This window comes from Pteropus vampyrus, unplaced genomic scaffold (assembly GCF_000151845.1).
Source record: "Pteropus vampyrus isolate Shadow unplaced genomic scaffold, Pvam_2.0 Scaffold95, whole genome shotgun sequence".
NCBI classification, from domain to species: Eukaryota; Metazoa; Chordata; class Mammalia; order Chiroptera; family Pteropodidae; genus Pteropus; species Pteropus vampyrus.
In genome coordinates, this window is record NW_011888876.1 from 1447497 (window position 1) to 1467873 (window position 20377).

Sequence of the window (20377 nt, forward strand, 5' to 3'; positions counted from 1 at the left end):
TACCTCCATATGGGTGTTACATTCAGGTGGCAGTGTGGTAGTGTGTTTATGGGCATCCAAAAGACTTGGGTCAGCTTCTCAGTTGAAAGTTCAAAGCCTCCATTTCTTATATATAAAAATGAGGACATACTAAGAATGCTTACCGCATAGGGTGTGTGTGGAGAATCGCGGGGAGCATTTGAATTAGCACTTGATACGTTATTGTAGCCTACAGGCTCATTGACTGCAAAGCACCTATAAATTCTAGACATGAAGATTACCTCTTTGTTACCCTAGAGCTTAACAAATAACAGAAGCTCAATGAATGTTTGTTGAATGAATGACAGGGAGAGTGAATTGGGCGCTCTGACCTTATCCATATCAGGATCGAGGAGTACAAATATGATTATTTTCACCCACTGCTGAGGTCATATGCAAAGAGGGCAAGTGAGAATGTGGAGGATGGCGGTAGTGACCAGCCCCCTCTTCTCCGCCTAGGCTAGTCACATTGGTGAAGCCAGAGAGCCATTACCCCACCAGACACTGGAACAGGCCTGAGGAGTAGGTGCAAAGGGACACAGAAGGAACGAGACAGTATGCCTTCAAGTTGCTTAGAGTCTAGTTGGACACACAGAGAGGGCGGGTGGCGAGTAGGACACTAGAATAGCTTTTTCTTCACCAAGTGCCCATTGCACTTCTGTTCACACCCACCACACATTATTGTGATGTCTCCTTTGCCTTGCAGTCTGATACACCTGGGTTGCACTCCCAGCCCTGGCTGTGAGACATTGGGCAGATCACTTCTCCCCAGGAAGCCTAAGTGTCCTGATTTACAGGAGGGGATACAGTCATCACAGTCCCTGCCTCCTGGGGCTGGGTATGGATTTAATGAGACGATGTTTGTCAAGTTCTTAACACAGGAGTGGCACATGGAAGGCCCTCAGTTGCCATAATTGCTCAGCTCCAAGGGAGGGGGATGCAGCTGTCTTGATCACTGCAGAACCCCCAGCATTTGGCAAATGCTTACAAGATATTTGTGAAATCACTGAAGACTAGTGGGCCTGTGCATCGGGATACATGGGCAGGGTACATGTAGTGGGAAGTAAATGGAAAGGCCTTCATGAGCCAGGCTGTCTATCCCAGTGCAGTGAAGAGCCATTGAGGGTTCTTCAGAAGGACAGGAGCTGGGTGCTGTCATTTGTGGGACAGGCTGAGCTTAGGCTGACCTCGCAGTGGGCTCCTTTCCACTGACATGACCCCCATCTGTCCTGCTTTAGGGAACTAAGTCCAGCACTTGAATTTCTGGACTTACCGGAGACTGACATTTGGCCTACTTGAATTAAACCTCCCCAGAGGGCTGAAGTGGTTTGGCTCCTGGCACACAGTAGGTGCTTACCCCATAAACATTCAGTTGCATGTGGCATTAATGACCTCTGAGCTAAGTTCACCCACTCTGGGTGTGTACAAAATAAATACCTCTGGCTTATTGTGTACCGGATGACTTTAGAGGCCTCAAGGGGCCTTCCTGGAAAATGTCAGCTTGTTTCCTGAGTGCTTACTATGTGTTAAAGCACCACACATGCACAGTAGAACTGTTGTGAGATAGGCATGTACTCTCCCCATTTTAGAGATGAGACAGAGGCTTGAAGGGGCGATGTGACTACTGTAAGTTTGCAGAGCTGGTCAGTGGCGGGCCAGGTCTGCCTGCCTTTAGAGCCTGTGCCCCCAAACACTACTCTGGGGTCAGCTACATATGCCTTTTATTAGGCAGAGGGAGAGGGAGCTTCCCCTTGGCTACTGGGAGAGGACATGTGCGTCCCGGGACAGGCTTGCTCCACCATACTCGAGCTGTGTGACCCTAGGATCCTCCCCGAACCCGAGACCAGGGTCTTCATGAAGTGAGGTTGTGGGGCCCGACCGAGTACGATGCTGCACGCTGTGGGGACAGGAAAGCGCGGGGGCTCGACTTCCATTCCTTCAAGGTGAAGCAGCCCCTGCTGTGTGCCAAGCACTGTCCCAGCACGGAAGGGAAAGAACAAGGACCCTGCCCTCTTGGAGCGGCCATGAACTCGGAAATAAATGTCACAGTGGTAGGCGCTCCAAAGAAAATAAGGCGATGTGACGGAGGGGAAGGGGATTTGGGTGGGGTGGTCAAGGCAGGCCTCTGAGGTGACGTTTGAGCACATGTATGAATGACGAAGAGCTATGTAATGACCTGAGGACAAAGACAGGAAGAAGGCCAGTGTGGTTTATTGAGATGAATGGAAGTTTCTAGGCAGGAGTTGACAGAGCCTCATGGGCCGTGGTAAGAACTCAGTTAAGTAGTATCTATCGCCAGTAATTTTTCTCCAGCTGTGAGCTGGTGACAAAAATGCCACCTTATGATCTGCAGACAGGACTCCACTCCCAGGTAATCATGATGCTTAGCACCTGTCTCTTGAACGCCGTAAAGGCCCAGGGTCATGGGGGCACCAAGGGGCTGGAGCAGGTGGGCTACCAAGCCGGGCTGAGGCCATCTGGGTCCAATCTTTTTTCAACTTTGACACTGTTGACTTTTACTGACCTGGGGATGGGCGTGTCTGGGATTCTGGCAAGCGATGGAAACAGCTGGCAGGTCCAGAAAGGTGGCCTATACTGCAAAAATCTATGAGGCGTGAGGAGCTCACCCTAATCCCTTCCTCTTTCTGCAGAAATTCAGAGTTTGGACAAGGCTTCCCTCTTGAAAAGAGGTTCCACGGTTGGTCTCCAGCCTCCTACACCCTCCCTCTGTCACTGGGCGCCCTGGACTGGAATGTGGTAGGCACAAGGAAGGCAGTGTTGAGCAGGTATTCGGACACCTCTGGTTCCAGCCTTAGCTCTGTTCCTATCGCCTCGTTAGTAAAATAAAATAGTACCACCTCTCTCCATGAGTTGTTGGAGATGTCAGTGTGATAAAGCCTCTAAGTGCTTGGCACTGCCTGGCACTTAGTATAGCTGTAAGTACACCGTAGCTGTTATCCATAGGAAAAGCAAACAGGAGGCATTTGCAGTCTGCATTCTAGTTACTCCAGGAGATTCCTTGCCCATCTCTGGGCCTTAGCTGCCCCATCCACACGAAGAGATGCCTCTCCCAGACTCAAAGGCTGACATTCTGGGAGCGCATCTGGTTCATGTGGTTGACAGGGCCACCCACTTTTCAACAGTACCTTTCACCCTGGCTGTCTGCACTCCCTGGCTCCGACCCAAGGAAAATACCTGGTTGCCACTCTAAAATAAACCTGCCTCACGGTTGCCTCCTCCACAGGTAAACACAATAGCACGATTGCTCCAGCCCCTTGGCTTCTTCCAATGAAACCTTTCTTTGTACTGAGTGGCACTCACGAAACTCCCACAATAACCATAGGAGACAGGTGGTTTTTATTCCCCCCTGGCACTGATTATGAAATGAGCTGAGGGAAAAGGATTTGCCCCAAGTCTCTCTGCTGGAAAACCGTGCAGGGGCTGGGAGCTTAAATCCCAGTCTACCCGATTTCAGACCAGAGGAGATGGGGCAGGCAGCTAAAACACAGGCTGGAAGGGACATCTGCCTTTGGGGCTCAAGAGTCAGCCTGCACTGGGTGAAGGCAGGAGAAGCAGGCACATGACCTGATGGAGCTTATTCAGATAGAGACAGAGCTTCCTATTCCCATCGACCTCTTTCTCTGGCCTTTGGAACTGGTATAGTCCTCACTTGTGGCAGGGAGGGGTCTGGAACGGGGGTTGCGGACCTGAGACATCCCTGCACGAGCTGGGATGACTGACTCCTATTCACATGTGGTTCTCTCGGGCAGCTCCCGGCTCCCCTAGGAGCCCCACTGCCTGCTCCCTCCTGGGTTAGCCCTCAAAGTCACTCAGCAGTGGTCAGGACGAATTCTGATAAATGATGTCCAATGGTCAGGGTTCAAAGAAAACAATCAAAAGGTAGTGGCAAAGGAGCCCTCTGCCCGCTGGGGAAGTGGTAGGGGTCGGGGTGGGGAGCCAGGCGGGCCCTCCTGGCCCAGCGGCACAGGGCCTAGGCCCGACCCACGTGTATAGGGGGGTCTGTGATGCCCAACTCCTCCCGCAGGGCCCTCAGGGACTGCGCCCAGCGCTGCTCGTAGTATAGGTTGAGGACGCAGGGGGCCCTGCGCCCATTCTGAATTGCCCATGGGATCAGCTCCGTGACCAAGACTTCAAGGTGCCTGTGGGGCAGCAGGGAAGAAAAAAAATGTTAGGCCCTGAGGGCCGGGTACGCTATGTACCCAGCAGTCAACGTGCATCTTCTCAGTTAGTCCTCACACAGACCAAAGAAGGTAGTTATTGCCACTTTTCAGATGAGGAAACAGCAGCTCAGTGATGTTAAAATCCTGTACCCAGAGCCACATACCTGGAACATGCCAACGCCCAGGTTTAAATCGAGGGCTAACTGATGCTAAACCGCCACCAGCCCTGACTGCATCATCATGACCTGGACTGAGGCCGGGCCCGAGAGACCCCTGACTGCGTCATCATGACCTGAAAGACCCTAAGGTCCATGCAACGTCCAGGCTTCGTTCATCGCCCTGGAGACCCCATGCCACGTCAGTTTCACCTCTCCACCCGGTTCTTTCCACCCTGGCCTCCGCCATGGGCTGCTCAGGAAGGCTGCATGCTCTTCCATTTCCTGGAGCCCTGGCCACTTGAGAACTTACTGGACACTGAGTCGGATTGGCCCGAAGAGCGCACCCAGGATGCACATGGGCAGGCCGGTCTGGACAGCTTCAAACCATTTCACCACGATCTCCCCTGGGGGGCAGGGTAAGAGGTGAATAGGGCCCAGAAGAGAAGCCAGTGGCACACATGGCAGAGAACAGGGAGATGTCTGCTCCTCTCTGAACCTGCCAGGGATTAGACATACCCAGGCTAGGCTGCTGGGCCCTGGGGAACTTGGCCTGGAGAGGAGGAGAAGGACCGAGAAAAGTGTCAAAGGAAACAAGGGCTGGAAAGGAAGCTTGAAGTCAGAACGCAGAGGACTCCACATCCAGGCTGGTTCCTACAGGCCCTAGGAGTTTCTGAGGGGGTCAGAAGAGGGAGCTCAGATGCTGGAGTCGGGTGGCAGAGACAGGTGAACCCTGCCCTGGCCCTGAAGACAGAGCCTGGCTTGAACGCAGATCACCCCCCCACCCTGCCGCCAGCCTCCTCCCCCCTGAGGCAGGTGGCAAGGCAGCACTCACCCAGGATGTTGGTGGGCATCCCCAGCAGGGTGTGGAGCATGTCGTGCACCTCCCGGTACCGCTGGATCACATATGCTAGCTCCTCGTCATCCACGAATCGCGTAGGCGCTCGGGTGTCTGGAGAGACCCTCTGACAACCGTGAACTTCCCCTAGACCCCTTTCCCCACAGTTCCCAAAGCCCACCTGCCAGCTTCTCCTCTACTCTACCAACCACTCCCACCGAACTCTCTGGAGATTTTGCTTCTGTCTACGCCTGCCAACTGGGGAGTCCTCCGGCAGGGTTTGGCAGCCTCTCAGCCTACCCCAACTCACACACATGCCTGTGTAACCTGTTGAAATCCATGGCACAGAAGCCTGGGGAGGAAGGGGAAGTGGGAGTTGTTTAATGGGTATAGAGTTTCAGTTTTACAAAATAAAAAAGCTCTGGAGGTTGGGTTCATAACAATATGAACACTACTTAACTACTTAACACTACTGAGCTATCCATTTAAAAATGGTTAAGATGGGAAATTTTATGTTTTTGTTTTTACCACAATTAGAAATTAAAAAAAAAAAAAATTTTAGCACAAGCAAAAGCCTAGGGTGCTCTCTCCCAACTACCCTCATCTCCACCTTGATAACTCTTGCTCATCATCTATGACTCAGCTTAAGGGTCCCCTCCAAAGGGAGACCGTTCTTGACCTTCGGACTGATCAGGCCCACGTTGTGGCCTTTTGTAGTATCCTGTATCTTTCTGTGGCATTCGATGTGATTGTGTCATGATGTTCAGTGCATGTGATTGTTAATGTCTCTCTCCTAGACCTATGCTCGCCACAAGTTCCAATCGAGAAATGTTGTACATGAAAATACGCACTGGATTTCAAGACTTAGTATGAGAATGATGTGAAATCATAATCATTTAAGAATATTGACTGCATGTTGAAATAATATTTTAGACATTGGATTAAACAAAATGTTATTAAGATTAATTCCACCTGTTTCTTTTTGCTTTATTAAAGTAGCTAGTAGCAAACTTTAAATTTCTTATGTGGCTTCTTATCTATTTCTATGAACAGTGCTGCAGCAACCTCTCATTTGCATAGGACAGGGCTGGCTCTGTTTTGCTCAGTCTTATCTCTAGGGCCTGGATAAAGAAACATCTCTTGAATGCATAAGTAAAAGGCTAGTTCCAGGCACTTTTCTGACTCCTAGGTAGGGATGTCAACTGTCCTTTTATCCACTTACTGCCTGAGTCCTCAGTAGCACAGAGTGGGAATAGCCTGGTCTTCCTATACCCAAAGCATGGCCTCAGCCTGACCAGAGGCTGAGAGATTTGATGTTTTTATTGCTCTGGGGCTGCTAGCTCCGTGCTATGGTCTGTGTCCACTGGCCTCATTGGGTCACGGGCCTTGATTTCTTCCACAGAGTTCTACTTCCTTTGTGAGGCTGAAGGTGGTCATAATGCTAGAGGCTACATTTACTGAGTCCCTACTATGTGCCTGCCCTGTATGATGTCCTTTACATGTATTATCATACTTCATCCTCATCACCATCTGGGGGGTAGATGCTATTATGACCCTCAGATACAGATAACAAACATGAGGATCAGAGAGATAAAGTAACTTGCCAGGATTCGAAATAGTCTGTTGGACTGCAAAACCAGTTGGTTTAACATCTATTAATAATAAGCCATATAAGTGCCCTGGAAGATAAACATTAGGTTCCTTTTCCTCAGATAAAGAATCTGAGCCTCATTTGACTTGTCCAGGTCTATAAAGCTGGGAAGGGAGACAGGATTCTAACTGGGACAACTCTTAACTCCAGAGCCCAAGCCTGTAATCTTAGTGCCACAAGGATGACCACACCTCCTACCAAGATCAGCCTCAAAGAGTGTGGCCTCACCTGGGACCTTGATCTAAATCTCTTCTGGAGCAAAGGTGTTACTTCACACTCCTTGGGTTGCTGGTTTCCATCCTCTAGAAGAGTCATAATCTCTAGGGCTGTTACCACAACTAGGGCTGTGATTGGGCAAGGTGCCCAGGGAGGCCCTGGCTGTCTCATCCTCTCCACAATAACAGGACAAAAGGCTCTGGGGAAAATTCAGAAGCAGCTTGTCCCTCCTGGGGTGACACTTGGGGCAGATGACCCTGGTGAGTTTCCCACTGATTAAATAACTTGCATCTGGGTGAAATCTGAGGGATATGGTATAAAATAGGGCATGGACGAGTATCAGTTGAGTATGGGAAACAGGTTATTTTTTTCAAGGACAATATCCTTCTAGAGCAATGGTTCTCAACTGTCCACCAGGGGACATTGTCTGGAGATATTTGTGGTGATTATAACTTAACAGGAGTGCTACTGGCGTCTAGTGAGTAGAATGCTAGAATGGCTGCAGAATGCCATAACTTGTCATACCATAGGAAAAGCAGTGTCTCTGAAACAGGAGGACACAGCGAAGCAGTTAACAGCATGACCTAGGTTTAAATATTCCTTGGCATCTGGCATGCAATAAGAGGTTAACAAATGCTGCCTGGTGTTATCAATTGCAGTGATGTTACAGGCCCATTTACCTGTGCCAACGAAAAAACAAAGCTTTGGCACAAGAGACTGAAAGCACACCTGCTTTTCTTTCCTTGAGATGTCACCCCCATTCCACTCATCTAACCTTCCTGGTGACTGCCAAATGCACAGAAGCTGGAAACTCACATTCACATCCAGGAAACGGAGATACTCGCGGCCGAGGGAGCCCTCAGGTAGGTTCTGGAGCTTGCCCAGGTTGAGGGTGGACAAAGAGATCCGGGGACGCTGCCTACGAGGCAGAAGTTAGGACTTAAGTATTAGGAGGGTGCCAACAAAGGTAGAGGTGTGAGAGGTAAAGGGGCAGAGTGGCAATGGGGCATCTTCTAGACTACCACAAGCTAAGGTCATGGTTCCCACCCACAGGGGCACAATTGAGGCCAGTCAGCCTCAGATGTGATCAGGGCACTCACAAAGGACAGTACAGGAAGGGGTGGATGGTACAGCCCACACATGTTATGGGACAGAGCCCTATGGATGGAACTGGGCCAACTGGGTCACCATACGATAGTACCCAGGGATCATCATAGTGTCTATATGAATGGCACCCCTGGAGTTGGGCAGTGCCCAGCCTGTGCAGCCATCCAGAGCCAGGATATCAAGAAGAGTTCCTTCAAGGAACAAGGTTGACACAATGTGACTCCAGAGCGAGCAGGGTCTCCAAAAAATGCTCCTAACCCCCCCAAGGCAGGGCTAGGACCTACTGCAGGATCTGGGAGCCTTCTGGATCCCTCTTCATCTGGTCCCTGAGGACCTTCAGGGCACGGTGTCCTGTGGTCTCCCCTAGAACTGCAACCATGTCTGAAAGGAAAGACATGAGGACAAATGGAGGCTATGAACTTAGGTAAGTTATTTGACCTGGTCTGAGTCTTAATTTCCTAAATGACAAAATAGGGATGAGATCTTCCTCTTAGTTATGAGAATTCATGTTAAATGCTTAGCAAATCATCCTGCACAAAGTTACAGCTCGATATATCTGTAATTATTAGTATTATATAATTAATCTACCGGAGAGAGGTGGCTCTGGTTAGCATGGTGCTCTAAAGAGATTATAAATCACTTTCACATCCATTATAACTGTTGCAGAAAAGTTGCAAAAATCAGACAGGGGAGAAACCAAGCAGCACTCGGAGAGTTGGGGAACTCAGGTTTATTATGCCAGTGATCCACTCTGAAGATCTGGGCCCGAGGTTCAGTTGCAACATTCCTTATATAGAACTTATTTGGCATGGGCTAATTGGTTAATTTGTCCTCAAATGGTAACAAAGCTCGGGAGTTCCTATGGGTTGCAGGCAGTTATAAAAGAGTTATAAAGCACAGAAGTTGCTAGGAGGTACAGGCGGTTACATTCGTTGCTTAGAACAAACAAAAGGGAAGATGAGTCTTTGAGTGCAGCCTATGCAGCAAGTATATTTACAGAAACAGAAGAGCTGATTAGCCTTTAGTGTGAAAATTCCTCTTCATAAAAATATCATGTCTCCATCGACAGGTACAAGCTTTGGCATTAGAGCCCAGGTACAGTCACTGTCTAGGTGAGCTGATATAAACTGCTTCACTAAGACTCAGTGTTCTACTTTGTGAAGGGCAGATAACACCTTTCTCATAAGGTTAATATGAGAAACCAAAAACATGCATATGTATAAAGCACTTAGCCAAAATAAGTGCTCAGTAATCAGTTAGCATTACTGTTTTTATTAGTAGGAGTAATAGTACTTTCCAGACTTAAGAATCCTGGGGGGTGAGAGAGCATTTGAGATCTTGCTCCCTGGCATATGTCATCAGTTTTTCTCAAATAAACCCTTATAAAAATTAATAATAATAAATTACTATTATAGGGATGAGAAAGGCATCATAGAATCCCAGGATGTTGTCATACATTCGGGAAACACTTACTGAGCATTTATTATGTGCCAGGCACTATCCAAAATGCTGCTGATACAATGGAACAGGGCAGTCATGGTCTCTGACCTCTTAAAAGTTATTTTCTAGTGGGATGTTATCATGCGCTAGGTGGATATTAATCATCTATTTAGTCCAGAGGTTCTCACTGTGGCTGGATGACATAATATCCCCAAAGTCGTTTCGAAAGGCAGCTCAGATTCCACGCCCCTTCTTCCCGCACCTTTCCAAGTCTGAAAGAGTTTACGGTGAGACGCAGGCATCTGCATTTTTACGAATGTTCCAGGTGACCATGAGGCGCAGCCAAATTTGGGTACCCTGGTCTAGTCTATTTTCCAATTACCCATAGGAAACGAAAGCTCTGACAGAGGTCGGGACCTGCCCAAGCTTCCAAAACAAGGGCGCTCCCGGATCCTTTGCTGCCTCCATGGCAGCGCGGAGCACGAGCGGTCTTACCGTGGCGATATGGGTCGTAGAGGGCCATTGAGGCAGATCCCGCGGCCAACAGCGCTTGCTGCAGCGGGGAAGTGCGGATGTGTTCGGGGTAGAGCAAGGCGGTGCCATGGCTCGCGGCTCGGAGGGGCACATCTGTGGGGCAAGAAAAAGGCAGTGGTCAAACGTGTGCGTGGCCCTCAGGACTCCTTCCCGCCCCCGCCACTTGCCTGCGAGAGGCCCAGGGATGCACTGGAGTGGGCGGAGGGGGCGCAGGGCCCGCCACAACCCCGTCGTCATGACAGCTGGGACTTTCTGACCTACGCGGGGGGGGGTGGGCGGGACAAAGCCGACGCTCCAAACTTTTCTGGCGACGGAGCGCCGGAGGGGTCAAAATAACTCGACCCTTATTACTCTAAGTAGGGCTTTTTGAGCCGGGGGGATCGTAGCTCGAACAGGAAAGGGCCCTATCGCTAAGTGTGAGTAGGAAATCCAGGCAGCCTGTCTGCCACCTACTCTACCGACGTAAAACTCTCATTTCACCTCACCCCCAGAAAGGATCTCCAAGTAAGTCTTCCTAGGTTGGGTTCAGCGCCGGGCCCTACTCATTTTCTGCATCACCTTTCCCCGCCGAGGATAATAAGATGAGAACCGCTTCCGGCTGCGAAACATGGCGGCGCCCGTTGAAAGGACCGTATTTGAGTGTGGGACTGTACGGCACTTCCGTCCGTCCAGCTTTGCTGCGAGTCTGGACCGCCGGCTTCACACATGGGGTCCGCCGGCTTGGCACGGTTGCATGGGCTCTTCGCGGTCTACAAGCCTCCGGGGCTAAAATGGAACCATCTGCGGGATACCGTGGAGCTGCAGCTTCTGAAGGGTGAGTGCCTCCAGCTAGACCACGATTTCTCTCTTGATCCTTCTAGCAAAATAAAGTCATGTGACTTGGTCGCCTGGGCAGAGCGCTTTCCTAATGTGTTCTGTACACTCTGTTACTCCTCCTTTTCCATGTGTTCAGATGGGTAAACAAACTCAGTATTGTCGGTTGTTATAAGCAGTTAATAAGTAACAGAGTAGGATTTGAACCCAACGCTTACTTAACTATTGCTATTCTGTTCGCCACCGTGAGCTTTCCTCTGTCTTCTCCATCTTCATACTTCCTTGGCCCTTCCTTCCCCTCGAACGGAATTGACAAGATATTCTCTAACTGTGTATACTCAGGTCTCAATGCTGGGAGGCCTCCTGCCCCAGAACAGCGCGTTCGCTTCCTGCTGGGCCCCATGGAAGGCAGCAAAGAGAAGGAACTGACCCTCACAGCCACCAGTGTGCCCACCCTCACGGACCATTTGCTGGGTAAGGTACATTTCAGGCAGGGGTCTGGGCGTCACTTCCCAGGAAGTCTCTGCCCAGATTCACTGTCCCAGTCAGTGCTCAGACTCCTGTCCCAGACCTTTGAAGGGCCACAGTGAGGATGAAGTATTTGACCAGGAATTGGCAGATTTTCCAGATAGTAGCTATTTTAGGTTTTGCAGGCTCACTTCTGCCATTGTAGTGCAAAAGCAGCTGTAGATGATAATGTAAAGCGATGAGCCGGGATGCGTTCCAATGAAATTTTATGGACACTGACGTTTGACTTTCATGTAATTTTCATATGTCACTAACTATTCTCTTGATTTTTTTGAACCATTGAAAAATAGAGAAAAATATTAACTCATGGGCCATTATAAAAATAGGCTTTAGGATTTGGCTTGTGACTGTAGTTTGCTGACCCCTCTACTATTCTGGGACGCCATAGGGAAGTCAGACCCTCAGGTAGAAGTCCTAAGGAGGTTGAAGTCTAGACACTCTAGGAGGACAAAGAGGCTTGACCAGAAACCTCTAAACCCCCTTCAACAGTGATATTCAGTGATTCTACAGTATAACAATAGCAAATATGATGTATTGAGGATCTACTTTGTACTAGATACTGTGTTAAGCTTTTCCCAAATGCCATCTCACTGAATCTTCACCACAATCCTGAGTGGTGAATCCTATTCTCATTTCACAAAAGAGGAAACTGAGACTCAATGTTAACATTAAGTAACATAGCCTGGATTCACTAGGCTCTTAATTACCTTATACCATCCCCCTAGAGTCTGCCGTGGTATAAATGCTTCTGGTTCATTCCTGCATTTACTCTTTTTTTTGTTTTGTGTGTGTGTGTGTGTGTGTGTGTGTGTGTGTGTGTGTGTGTGTGTGTGTGTTTACAGCAATTTTATTGAGGGATAATTGGTAGACAGAAAACTACAGTTATTTTAATATATATATATATTTTAATGAGTCATTCATTCTTTCGGTAGTTATTTCCTGAGCAGCTAATGAGTTCTGGACTATGGAACTGTGAACAAGCAGACCCAGGCCTGCCTTAAGGAGCTCACAGCCTTTGTTTTCTCACTGGCAGACTGTCTAGGATACTCCTTCTGCAGGAGCTGGATAGGGAACTGTATAATCTTGATTCTCAGTGTCATGCGCAGTCCACTGAGACTCTCACTGAGGGAATGGTGATAGGCAGAGTAACAGGCATCTTGGGTTGTCTTTTCTCTGGGCCTAGGGAACTGAGGAAGTGGTTCTAGGCCCCAGGTTTTGTGGTAAGGAAACCTGAGAGCCCAACTTAATCCTGGTTTGAGCACTGTGAGGCTGCATTTTAGGAATGAGGTCATCGAGCAGCCTAAAGCCATCCTGGAGTCTGGATTCATTGAGGAAAGGGACCTCATGTGTTTCTTTCCAGTACGTGGACCAGCATTCACCAGCCTGAAGGTTGGCGTGGGACACCGGCTGGATGCCCAGGCATCTGGGGTGCTTGGTAGGTGATGTGGTGAGCCTGGGGATGTAGTCATATAGGCTTAGGGAGGATAAGGGAGCTTCTAGGAGCCCAGCGCACTTCCAGCTTGACAGCCATTTTCCACCACTGCTCTCCTCTGATTCCTGGCCCAAGAGTGATCAGCTGGTGGAAGTGGGGAGTTCACAATTGCCCACCTTCATCAAATCATTCCCGAATGTGATGTAGTATGAAGCCCTTTGTGTACATGTATTTACCACAACAATCTCATTAGATAGATATTGTATGATTTTTATGAATGAGAAAAGCAAGGCTCCAGGAGCTCAGGAGACTCGTCCTGGGTCACATGGCTGGTGAACACTCTTGGTCCAGAGAGGGGAAACCATCATCACTTGCATGGGTAGCAAAACGCGTGACTCTGACTCCACTAGCTAGGGTCTGGGTCACTCTGAGTCATGAGCCATCTGTGTCCCTAGGGTCAAGCGGTATCCACATCCTCCATGTGTGACAGCCATAGTCCTCTTGTCTTGCTTCCTGGGGCACAGGCAGGCAGACATGACCTCATGCCCCCTCCCTGTTCTCCCTCCAGAAGTGAATGGAGAGTCATTTCTCCTTCAGCCAGAGGGACAAATAGAGCTGGGGAAAGGCAAGGAGTGGCCACAATGCCCCCATTTATGGGGCCCTTCCTTTGTCCTGATTGCTTCTTGTGCTTCCTCAGTCTTCACAACATCACAGGGATCAGACAGTGAGGCCGGAGGAGGCTTAGAGCCTCCCCTGATTACAGCATAGGTCCGTGTGACTGGGCCACTTGTCTCTTTTGAGTGTATCAAAAGCCCCTCCCCACCACATCTCGGAGACAGTGCATATGAGTGGGGCCCAGGAATCTGCATTTTTACATATACCCAGGGGATTTCGACTGCTCCCTGTAGAAGAAGCTCTCCTTGCTCCCTCACTGGCTTCAGCAGCATTGGAGGTGGGAATATTCTGATGGTGGGTATGGGGGTTGGGGTCCCAGGGAAACGGGAAAGCGGAGCCAGCTGTGAAATCAGGTTGGGTGCCTTTCAGTACTCGGCGTGGGACATGGTCGCCGTCTCCTCACCGACATGTACAACGCTCACCTCACCAAGGTACGAGGTGCTGGGGACAGACTGCTTATCCTCTGGTCCTTTCCCTGGGGGTCACTAGCAGGAGTCTGAGGCTGAGAGGATTCCACTGGGGATTCCCAGGCCGTCAGCCAGCATGTTTTTATGGTCACGTGCTGTAGAAGCCTGTAACAACATAATAATGACTGTGGGTTCTGTCCTTCACCCATTTTACAGATGAGAGAACTGAGGTTCAGAGAAAGGATGTCGCTTGCTCAGGGTCATGCATCCTGAAAGGGACAGAGCTGGGATTGGAACCTATGTCCGTCTAATACCAGAGCCTTACTATGACACCACTCCATTCTTTCCCCAAGACTGAGAAGTGGATGTCACTGCCTAGACATCAGGCTGCTTGTGTCCCAGCTGAGTCCATGGAGTCTGGCCCCGCGAGCATGCACAGAGGTGCCCCGTTAGGGGACATGAATTTTTAATAGTTAAGAGCATAGATTCTGGAGTCAAATGGCTTTGGTTCAAAACCAGCTTCTACCTCTCTGCCAGCTGTGGTCCTTGGGTGGGTTACTTAACATCTGTGCGCCTCCATCTCCTCCTCTCTAAAATGGGAGTGATAATAGTACCACCTCCATAGGGTCACTTTGAAGATTAAATTAGTGACCACAAGTAACACACTTAGCACAGTCACTGTCATATGGTAAATGCTCATTGTTACTTGTCATCATCTCTATCGTCATAGTCATTAATTTGTGGCAAAGGCCGTTAGCCTCACAGATCATACTTAGAGGGATAGAGAGTCACCAACAGGACATGCCAGGAAGGGCCGAGCATGATGAATTGTTACGTTCGGCTGGACTGGAGAGGTGTAGCAGCATGGGATTGTCACAGTATGGTCATCAGTGCCCTTTTTGGGCTGCCAGCCCTCACCATCATAGGAAAGTCCGGTGCCCTTCCCTAGGGGGTAGTGGGGTAGCTGGGTAGGGGCTGAGTGCCTGAGCTCCCTGAGGGTCCCCCACCCCAACCCTCAGTCTAGTACCCCCCTCCTCAGCACTGAGGCTGAGAGCAGAGACACTGACTAGGTCTTACCCTCCTTGTCCTTGCAGGATTACACAGTGCGCGGCCTCCTAGGCAAAGCCACAGATGACTTCTGTGAGGATGGGCGGCTGGTGGAGAAGACGACGTACGGTGAGAGCCTGTAGGAGCCCAGGGTGGTGGGAGAAGCAGTTGCGGCTGCCTCCGCATTTGCTTTCCCGATTCCTCACCCCACGTGGGCTGTGTGGGCTCCCTCTCAGTCACTCGCAGACACACCAAGCTTGGGCTGGCTATTAGGGGTCTTTGGATACCTCATTCTGTCTTCCAGGAATGCCCTGTGCTCCCCTTTGTCTCCTTGCCTGGCTTAAATGTCACCTCCCCAGGGGAGCTTCTCTGCTCCTCAGACTTGGACTGGATGGACTCTCAGAATAGTTAGTAATCAACTAATGATAAGTGATTGATTGATTATTTATTTATCTATCTATCTATTTATTTATTTATTTACGCCTACAACGCTTGGTCTTCCTAGGTAGTCTCCCATCCAAGTACTAACCAGGCCCAACCCTGCTTAGCTTCTGAGATCAGACGAGATCGGGCACGTTTAGGGTGGCATGGCCGTAGACGATTAGTGATTATTTAGTATCTCTCTCCCCACCAGACTGTCACCTGTGCAAGCAGGGACTGTGTAATTTCACCACAATGGTCACACATAGATCAGGGCCTGGGATCTGGGAGGTCCTTATTTAATGGATGGTTGGGGGATGGATGGATGGATGGATGGATGGATGGATGGATGGGTGGATGGATGGATAGGGGGTGGATGGATGGATGGGGGATGGATGGCTAAATGGCCCATTCTTGACTTCTTACTCTCCCCATGTTCTAACATTCTCGATAACATCTATTGCATTTGCTTATTTGGCATAAACCATGTTCTAGGCACTGGGGGTACATATGGTCGCGTCCCCAATCTCAGTGAACTCAGACTAGCAAGGAGAGCAGATACGTATCTCTATATCTTCTAGAGATTTAAAACATGGCAAGACGACACTGTATATTTGTATGTGTAGATGTGTGTCAGCATCCAAGACACATCTAAAGACAGCTACCAAATTGACACTTTTAGGAGGGAGGAAGCCAGAATTTGGAGGAGGGGAGATGTTTGTTGGTGCTAATCTGAATTTCTTAAAGAAGATCCATATAGCAATGACATAATTAAAAAGTAATATAAAAACCAAAGAAAATTAAATGTTGGGAAATAGACCCAGGTACTGAGTGGCAGGAGCCAGGAGGAAAAAGCAACATGCTCCAGGAAGGGCTTCCTGGAGGAGGCAGCATTTGAGCTGGACTGTAAATGAAAGGGGAGGAGGTGGTGTGGGGTGCACACCAGGTAAGACAACAGCATGAATGAGCCAGGCAGAAGAGATGAGAGACCTAAGGCTTTCCAAGCTGGCAAGTCTTCACAGTTACTACACCTGCTCCCAGAACTCTGGCCTTTGGAGCCAGAAGTTGGCCCCTGCCCCAGCTGAGCCGCAGGATCAGCCTGCCAGCAGAGCTTGTGAGTATCCCCAGGCTTTGCTACTGCCTGCCGTACAGCCACTCCTTGCCACCTGTTTCTGCATTTGGACAGATGGCACCCTCCCTCCCAGGCTTCCTGGCATGGAAAACCCCACACTGGGGCTTAGGAGGCCTGACTCAGAATATCGGGCAAGTCACATTACATCTTCATCTCATTTCCAGAAGAAAATGTTTTTAAGCTGGAGTCTGTGAGTTCCCTGGAAATGTCCTCAAAATATAGAGTTCATGCATATTGTTCTGAGAAGAGAGACCAAGCTTTCATAAGGTCTTCAAAGGACTCTGAACCCCTAGATGGGACCCCTGGGATCAGAGGATGCTCTGGAACCCCCTCCAGATTCCAAGGACAGGGCCAGTTTGGGGGAAAGGAGTTTGTCAGTTTGTTATCGCCCATCCTCAGTGGGTACCTCCTGACGGTCCCCTGGCTTTTCTAGACCACGTGACCAGAGAGAAGCTGGACCGAATCTTGGCCGTAATTCAAGGCTCCCATCAGAAGGCCCTGGTGATGTAAGTGGGGCCCAACCCACATCGCCCTGAAAGGGCCCTCAGGATGGTGCTGGAAGAGGGCCCACAGGGCCCCCTGGGCTCCACCTGCCCTGGAGCAGATCCCATGAACCACTCATTTCTTCCACAGCATACAAATATGTCTGTGTGCCAGGTCTGAGGCCAGTCCTTGGGGAGACTGCGGGGAACAGGAGACACCAGCTGCCCTCCTAGGAGGTGTATGATCTAATGGAGAGGAAAGCTGGGGACCCGCATCATCATGACATAGGGCCAGGGGTCGGGGATCATCAGCACGTGTGTGACTGTTGAAGCCAGGGAGGGTGTGCAGAGGAAGGCTGACTGCATTTAAGGTCTGGAAGGGAAAGAGAAAACCGGCTGCAGAGGCACCTGGAGGGGCAAGGGAGATGGAGAGCGAAACAAGAGCTTCCGGAAGGGCGTCTTTCAGGATTGAGCGGGGCGAGGGTGAGCAGTCAGCACAGCTCCCCACCCCACGTCAGCCACCTGACTACCCACTTCCTGATTCCCAGGTACTCCAACCTCGACCTGCAGACTCAGGAAGCCTATGAGATGGCCGTGAGAGGCTCCATCCGGCCCATGAACAAGTCCCCAATGCTGATAACAGGCATCCGGTGCCTCCACTTTGCGCCTCCAGAATTCCTCTTAGGTAAGTTGTCCTGGGAAGTTGGGGCTCCTGGATTTGGGGAGTCGCTGCGGAATGCCGTGGCAGAGGCCAGCACATCCCAGCCCCGATCTCTGCTGGCCAGCTTCCTTCCCAGCCTTGGGCTGGGCTTGGCTGATCACATAGCACACAGAACAAATGCTGTCCTATCTCCTGCCAAGTCAGCCTTCAAAGCTGGACCTTAACAGGCAAAGGTTGTGTTAGCGGCTCATTGCCCAGTGCGTCAGGTTGATGTGGACCGTCAGACAGCACTGTCAGCTACCCAGTCCCTCCCAACCCAGCCTCCTGACTCCTTTCTTTGTTGATCATATTAACGAGGGCTCTTCTTCTTGAGCATTGACCGAGCCCTTCCTCATGCTGAACCCCTTGTGTAAATTACCTCCTAGACATCTCACAACCACCTATTTTACAGATGAGCAAACGAAGTGTCAGAGCAGCTCCGTGACTAATCTTCCTAAAAGGCAGCTTCTGACTCAGCAGGTGTGAGTGGGGCCTGAGATTCTGTATGTCTTCAGGTGGCACCCACAGGGTAGTCTTTAGGCTGCACTCTGAATAGCAAAGCCCTGCAGAACTACGGTGTCTTGCTAAGGTTATTACATACCCAAGAGGTATAAAGCGATGTGGATCTAGATCAGCCGACACCAGAGGCGGTGCTCCCGACCACATTCTGTGTCCTTGTGTGTCCCTGGCAGAGGTGCAGTGCATGCATGAGACGCAGAAGCAGCTGCGAAGGCTGGTCCATGAAATCGGGCTGGAGCTGAAGAGCACTGCTGTCTGCTCCCAAGTGCGGCGTACGCGTGATGGCTGCTTCACCCTGGACGATGCCCTCCTGAGGACCCAGTGGGACCTACACAGCATCCAAGGTGCCATCCAGGCTGCAGCCCCCCGGGTGGCAGCGGAGCTGGAGAAGAGCTTGAGTCCACGACTGGGCACCCAGCAGCTGCTGGGGCCAGGCCCGCACTGCGATTCCCAGGGGCCAAGGTCTGCCTTGAAAGGCCAGGCAGCTGGTGGGGCAGCAGGTGGATAAAGGTATAAAGAGTTGTTCATGAACCGGAACTGATGACCATGCAGAAAGAGCAGAGGATGTTTTTCTATTTGTGCCTCAAACTGAAGCTGTAAGAGAAAAGATCAACAGATTTGACCCAGTTGAAAAGAAGAAGTTTCTTTATGGAGGAAAAGATGATACATGAATGACAGACCGATAAAAATCTTTGCAGTATGTTTAACGAAGAACTGATATCCATAATATATAAAGAGCTCTTACAAAACAAGAAGATGACAAGGAAATTAGGCAAATGACATGAATCATATATAAAAAAATCCAGATGTTCAATAAACCAGAAATTATGCTCAACCTTTCTAGTAACAAAAGACATACAGATGAAAAATAAGATGACTTTTTCCTTTGCTTTCAAAAATAATAAAAAGATAACAGCACTGGTGATGATGTGAGAAAATGGACAGTCTATATTGTTGCTAAGCATATACAACTGTGTAGGTCTAGAAGTAATTTCATAGTATGTATCAAAATTACCATCCATCAGTAAGGGACTGGTTAAATAAATGTGACATACGTAAAGTCAAAAGGCTCTATTCTCATACCATCAAAATCAAAAGAAAAAAAATTTAGCCATTTTTTTCTGCCAATTTTATTTCTCTAGGCTTTGGACACCTTGGTCCCGTGTGTGCTTTTTTGGGGGGTTGTTTTTTAACCTCTAGGTACGTGGGTAATTCCCACTCAGAACACGGGCTAGAAGGAGCGAGTTGGCCTCTGGCTAGGGCTCCCGATTTGGTCCCTAAGGGGAAGTACTGCATGCCTCGTCCCTGCCGCCATCCTGGGAGAGGAGGCTCTGCCACTACAGCTCCCTCACCCTTTCCTGTGAGGCAGCCCGCAGCTCAGAGCAGCATCAAGCAGATGTGGCTCTGTGGGCCTCTGGCTACGATGCCTCGAAAGCCTGGCTCCTTCATCCATAATGTGACATAATGATTTCACCCACCTTGTGAGGTGGTTGGGACAAGTGAAGTCATCATGGTCAGGTGCTTGTCACAGTGCCTGGTGCATAAGACTTGCTCTCTGTGTGAGCTGTCTGCTCACCGTGGCTCCTTTCTTTTTAACAATGACCTTAAAGAGTTGTCACAGGGAGTGTCAGAGGCCCTTTTTCCGGTACCTCTCGTTTCTCTGGCATAAAAATCAGTCGGAAACCAGACAGACACTACCTCAGCCAGGGGATCAAGGTCAGCATCAACAGTGATGTCATGTTGCTAGTGTGTACTCTTGATATGAAGTGATGAAAATGGCCCTTTACCTCTGAGGTAAATAACCCATAACTCCAGTCCTATCATGAGAAGAACATCAGACAGATCCCGGTAGCGTGGCATCCTACAAAAACACCTGACCAAAAAAGAAAAAAAAAACAAAACACCTGACCGGTTCTCTTTAAAAAACTGTCAAGGTCATCAAAAGCAATGAAGTTCGAAAAACTGCCACAGCCAAGAGGAGCCTAAAGAGACATGATAGCTAAATATAATATGGGATTCTGGAACAGTAAAAAGAGGACCTTCGGTAAAAATAAAGGAAATCTAAATAATCTCTGGACTTTA

At 49.6% G+C, this 20377-nt stretch overlaps 2 protein-coding genes and 1 pseudogene across 5 annotated transcripts; 1 reads left to right on the forward strand and 2 right to left on the reverse strand.

Annotated features, from left to right (window-relative positions):
- Positions 1-2213: 2213 nt before the first annotated feature.
- Positions 2214-10425, reverse strand: COQ4 (coenzyme Q4). 3 transcript variants are annotated; one of them, XM_011364195.2, is made up of 7 exons: positions 10308-10425; positions 10102-10233; positions 8451-8547; positions 7876-7978; positions 5190-5319; positions 4668-4761; positions 2214-4178 (listed from the first exon to the last, which is right to left on the reverse strand). In XM_011364195.2, the coding sequence occupies exons 1-7, from the start codon at positions 10375-10377 to the stop codon at positions 4010-4012; spliced, it is 795 nt and encodes a 264-aa protein (XP_011362497.1). In that variant the 5' UTR covers positions 10378-10425; the 3' UTR covers positions 2214-4009. The 3 variants fall into 3 exon arrangements, 2 of the variants coding, with proteins under 2 accessions (XP_011362497.1, XP_023388777.1); XR_002781335.1 differs by having other exon boundaries at positions 4041-4178; positions 4668-4853; XM_023533009.1 differs by having other exon boundaries at positions 4037-4853.
- A 65-nt stretch (positions 10426-10490) lies between these two features.
- On the forward strand, positions 10491-20377 carry TRUB2 (TruB pseudouridine synthase family member 2). 2 transcript variants are annotated; one of them, XM_011364196.2, is made up of 8 exons: positions 10495-10954; positions 11296-11427; positions 12842-12916; positions 13958-14019; positions 15090-15171; positions 17028-17100; positions 17625-17761; positions 18469-20377. In XM_011364196.2, the coding sequence occupies exons 1-8, from the start codon at positions 10846-10848 to the stop codon at positions 18801-18803; spliced, it is 1005 nt and encodes a 334-aa protein (XP_011362498.1). In that variant the 5' UTR covers positions 10495-10845; the 3' UTR covers positions 18804-20377. The 2 variants fall into 2 exon arrangements, with proteins under 2 accessions (XP_023388776.1, XP_011362498.1); XM_023533008.1 differs by lacking the exon at positions 12842-12916 and having other exon boundaries at positions 10491-10954.
- On the reverse strand, positions 15523-15641 carry LOC111742503 (annotated as a pseudogene).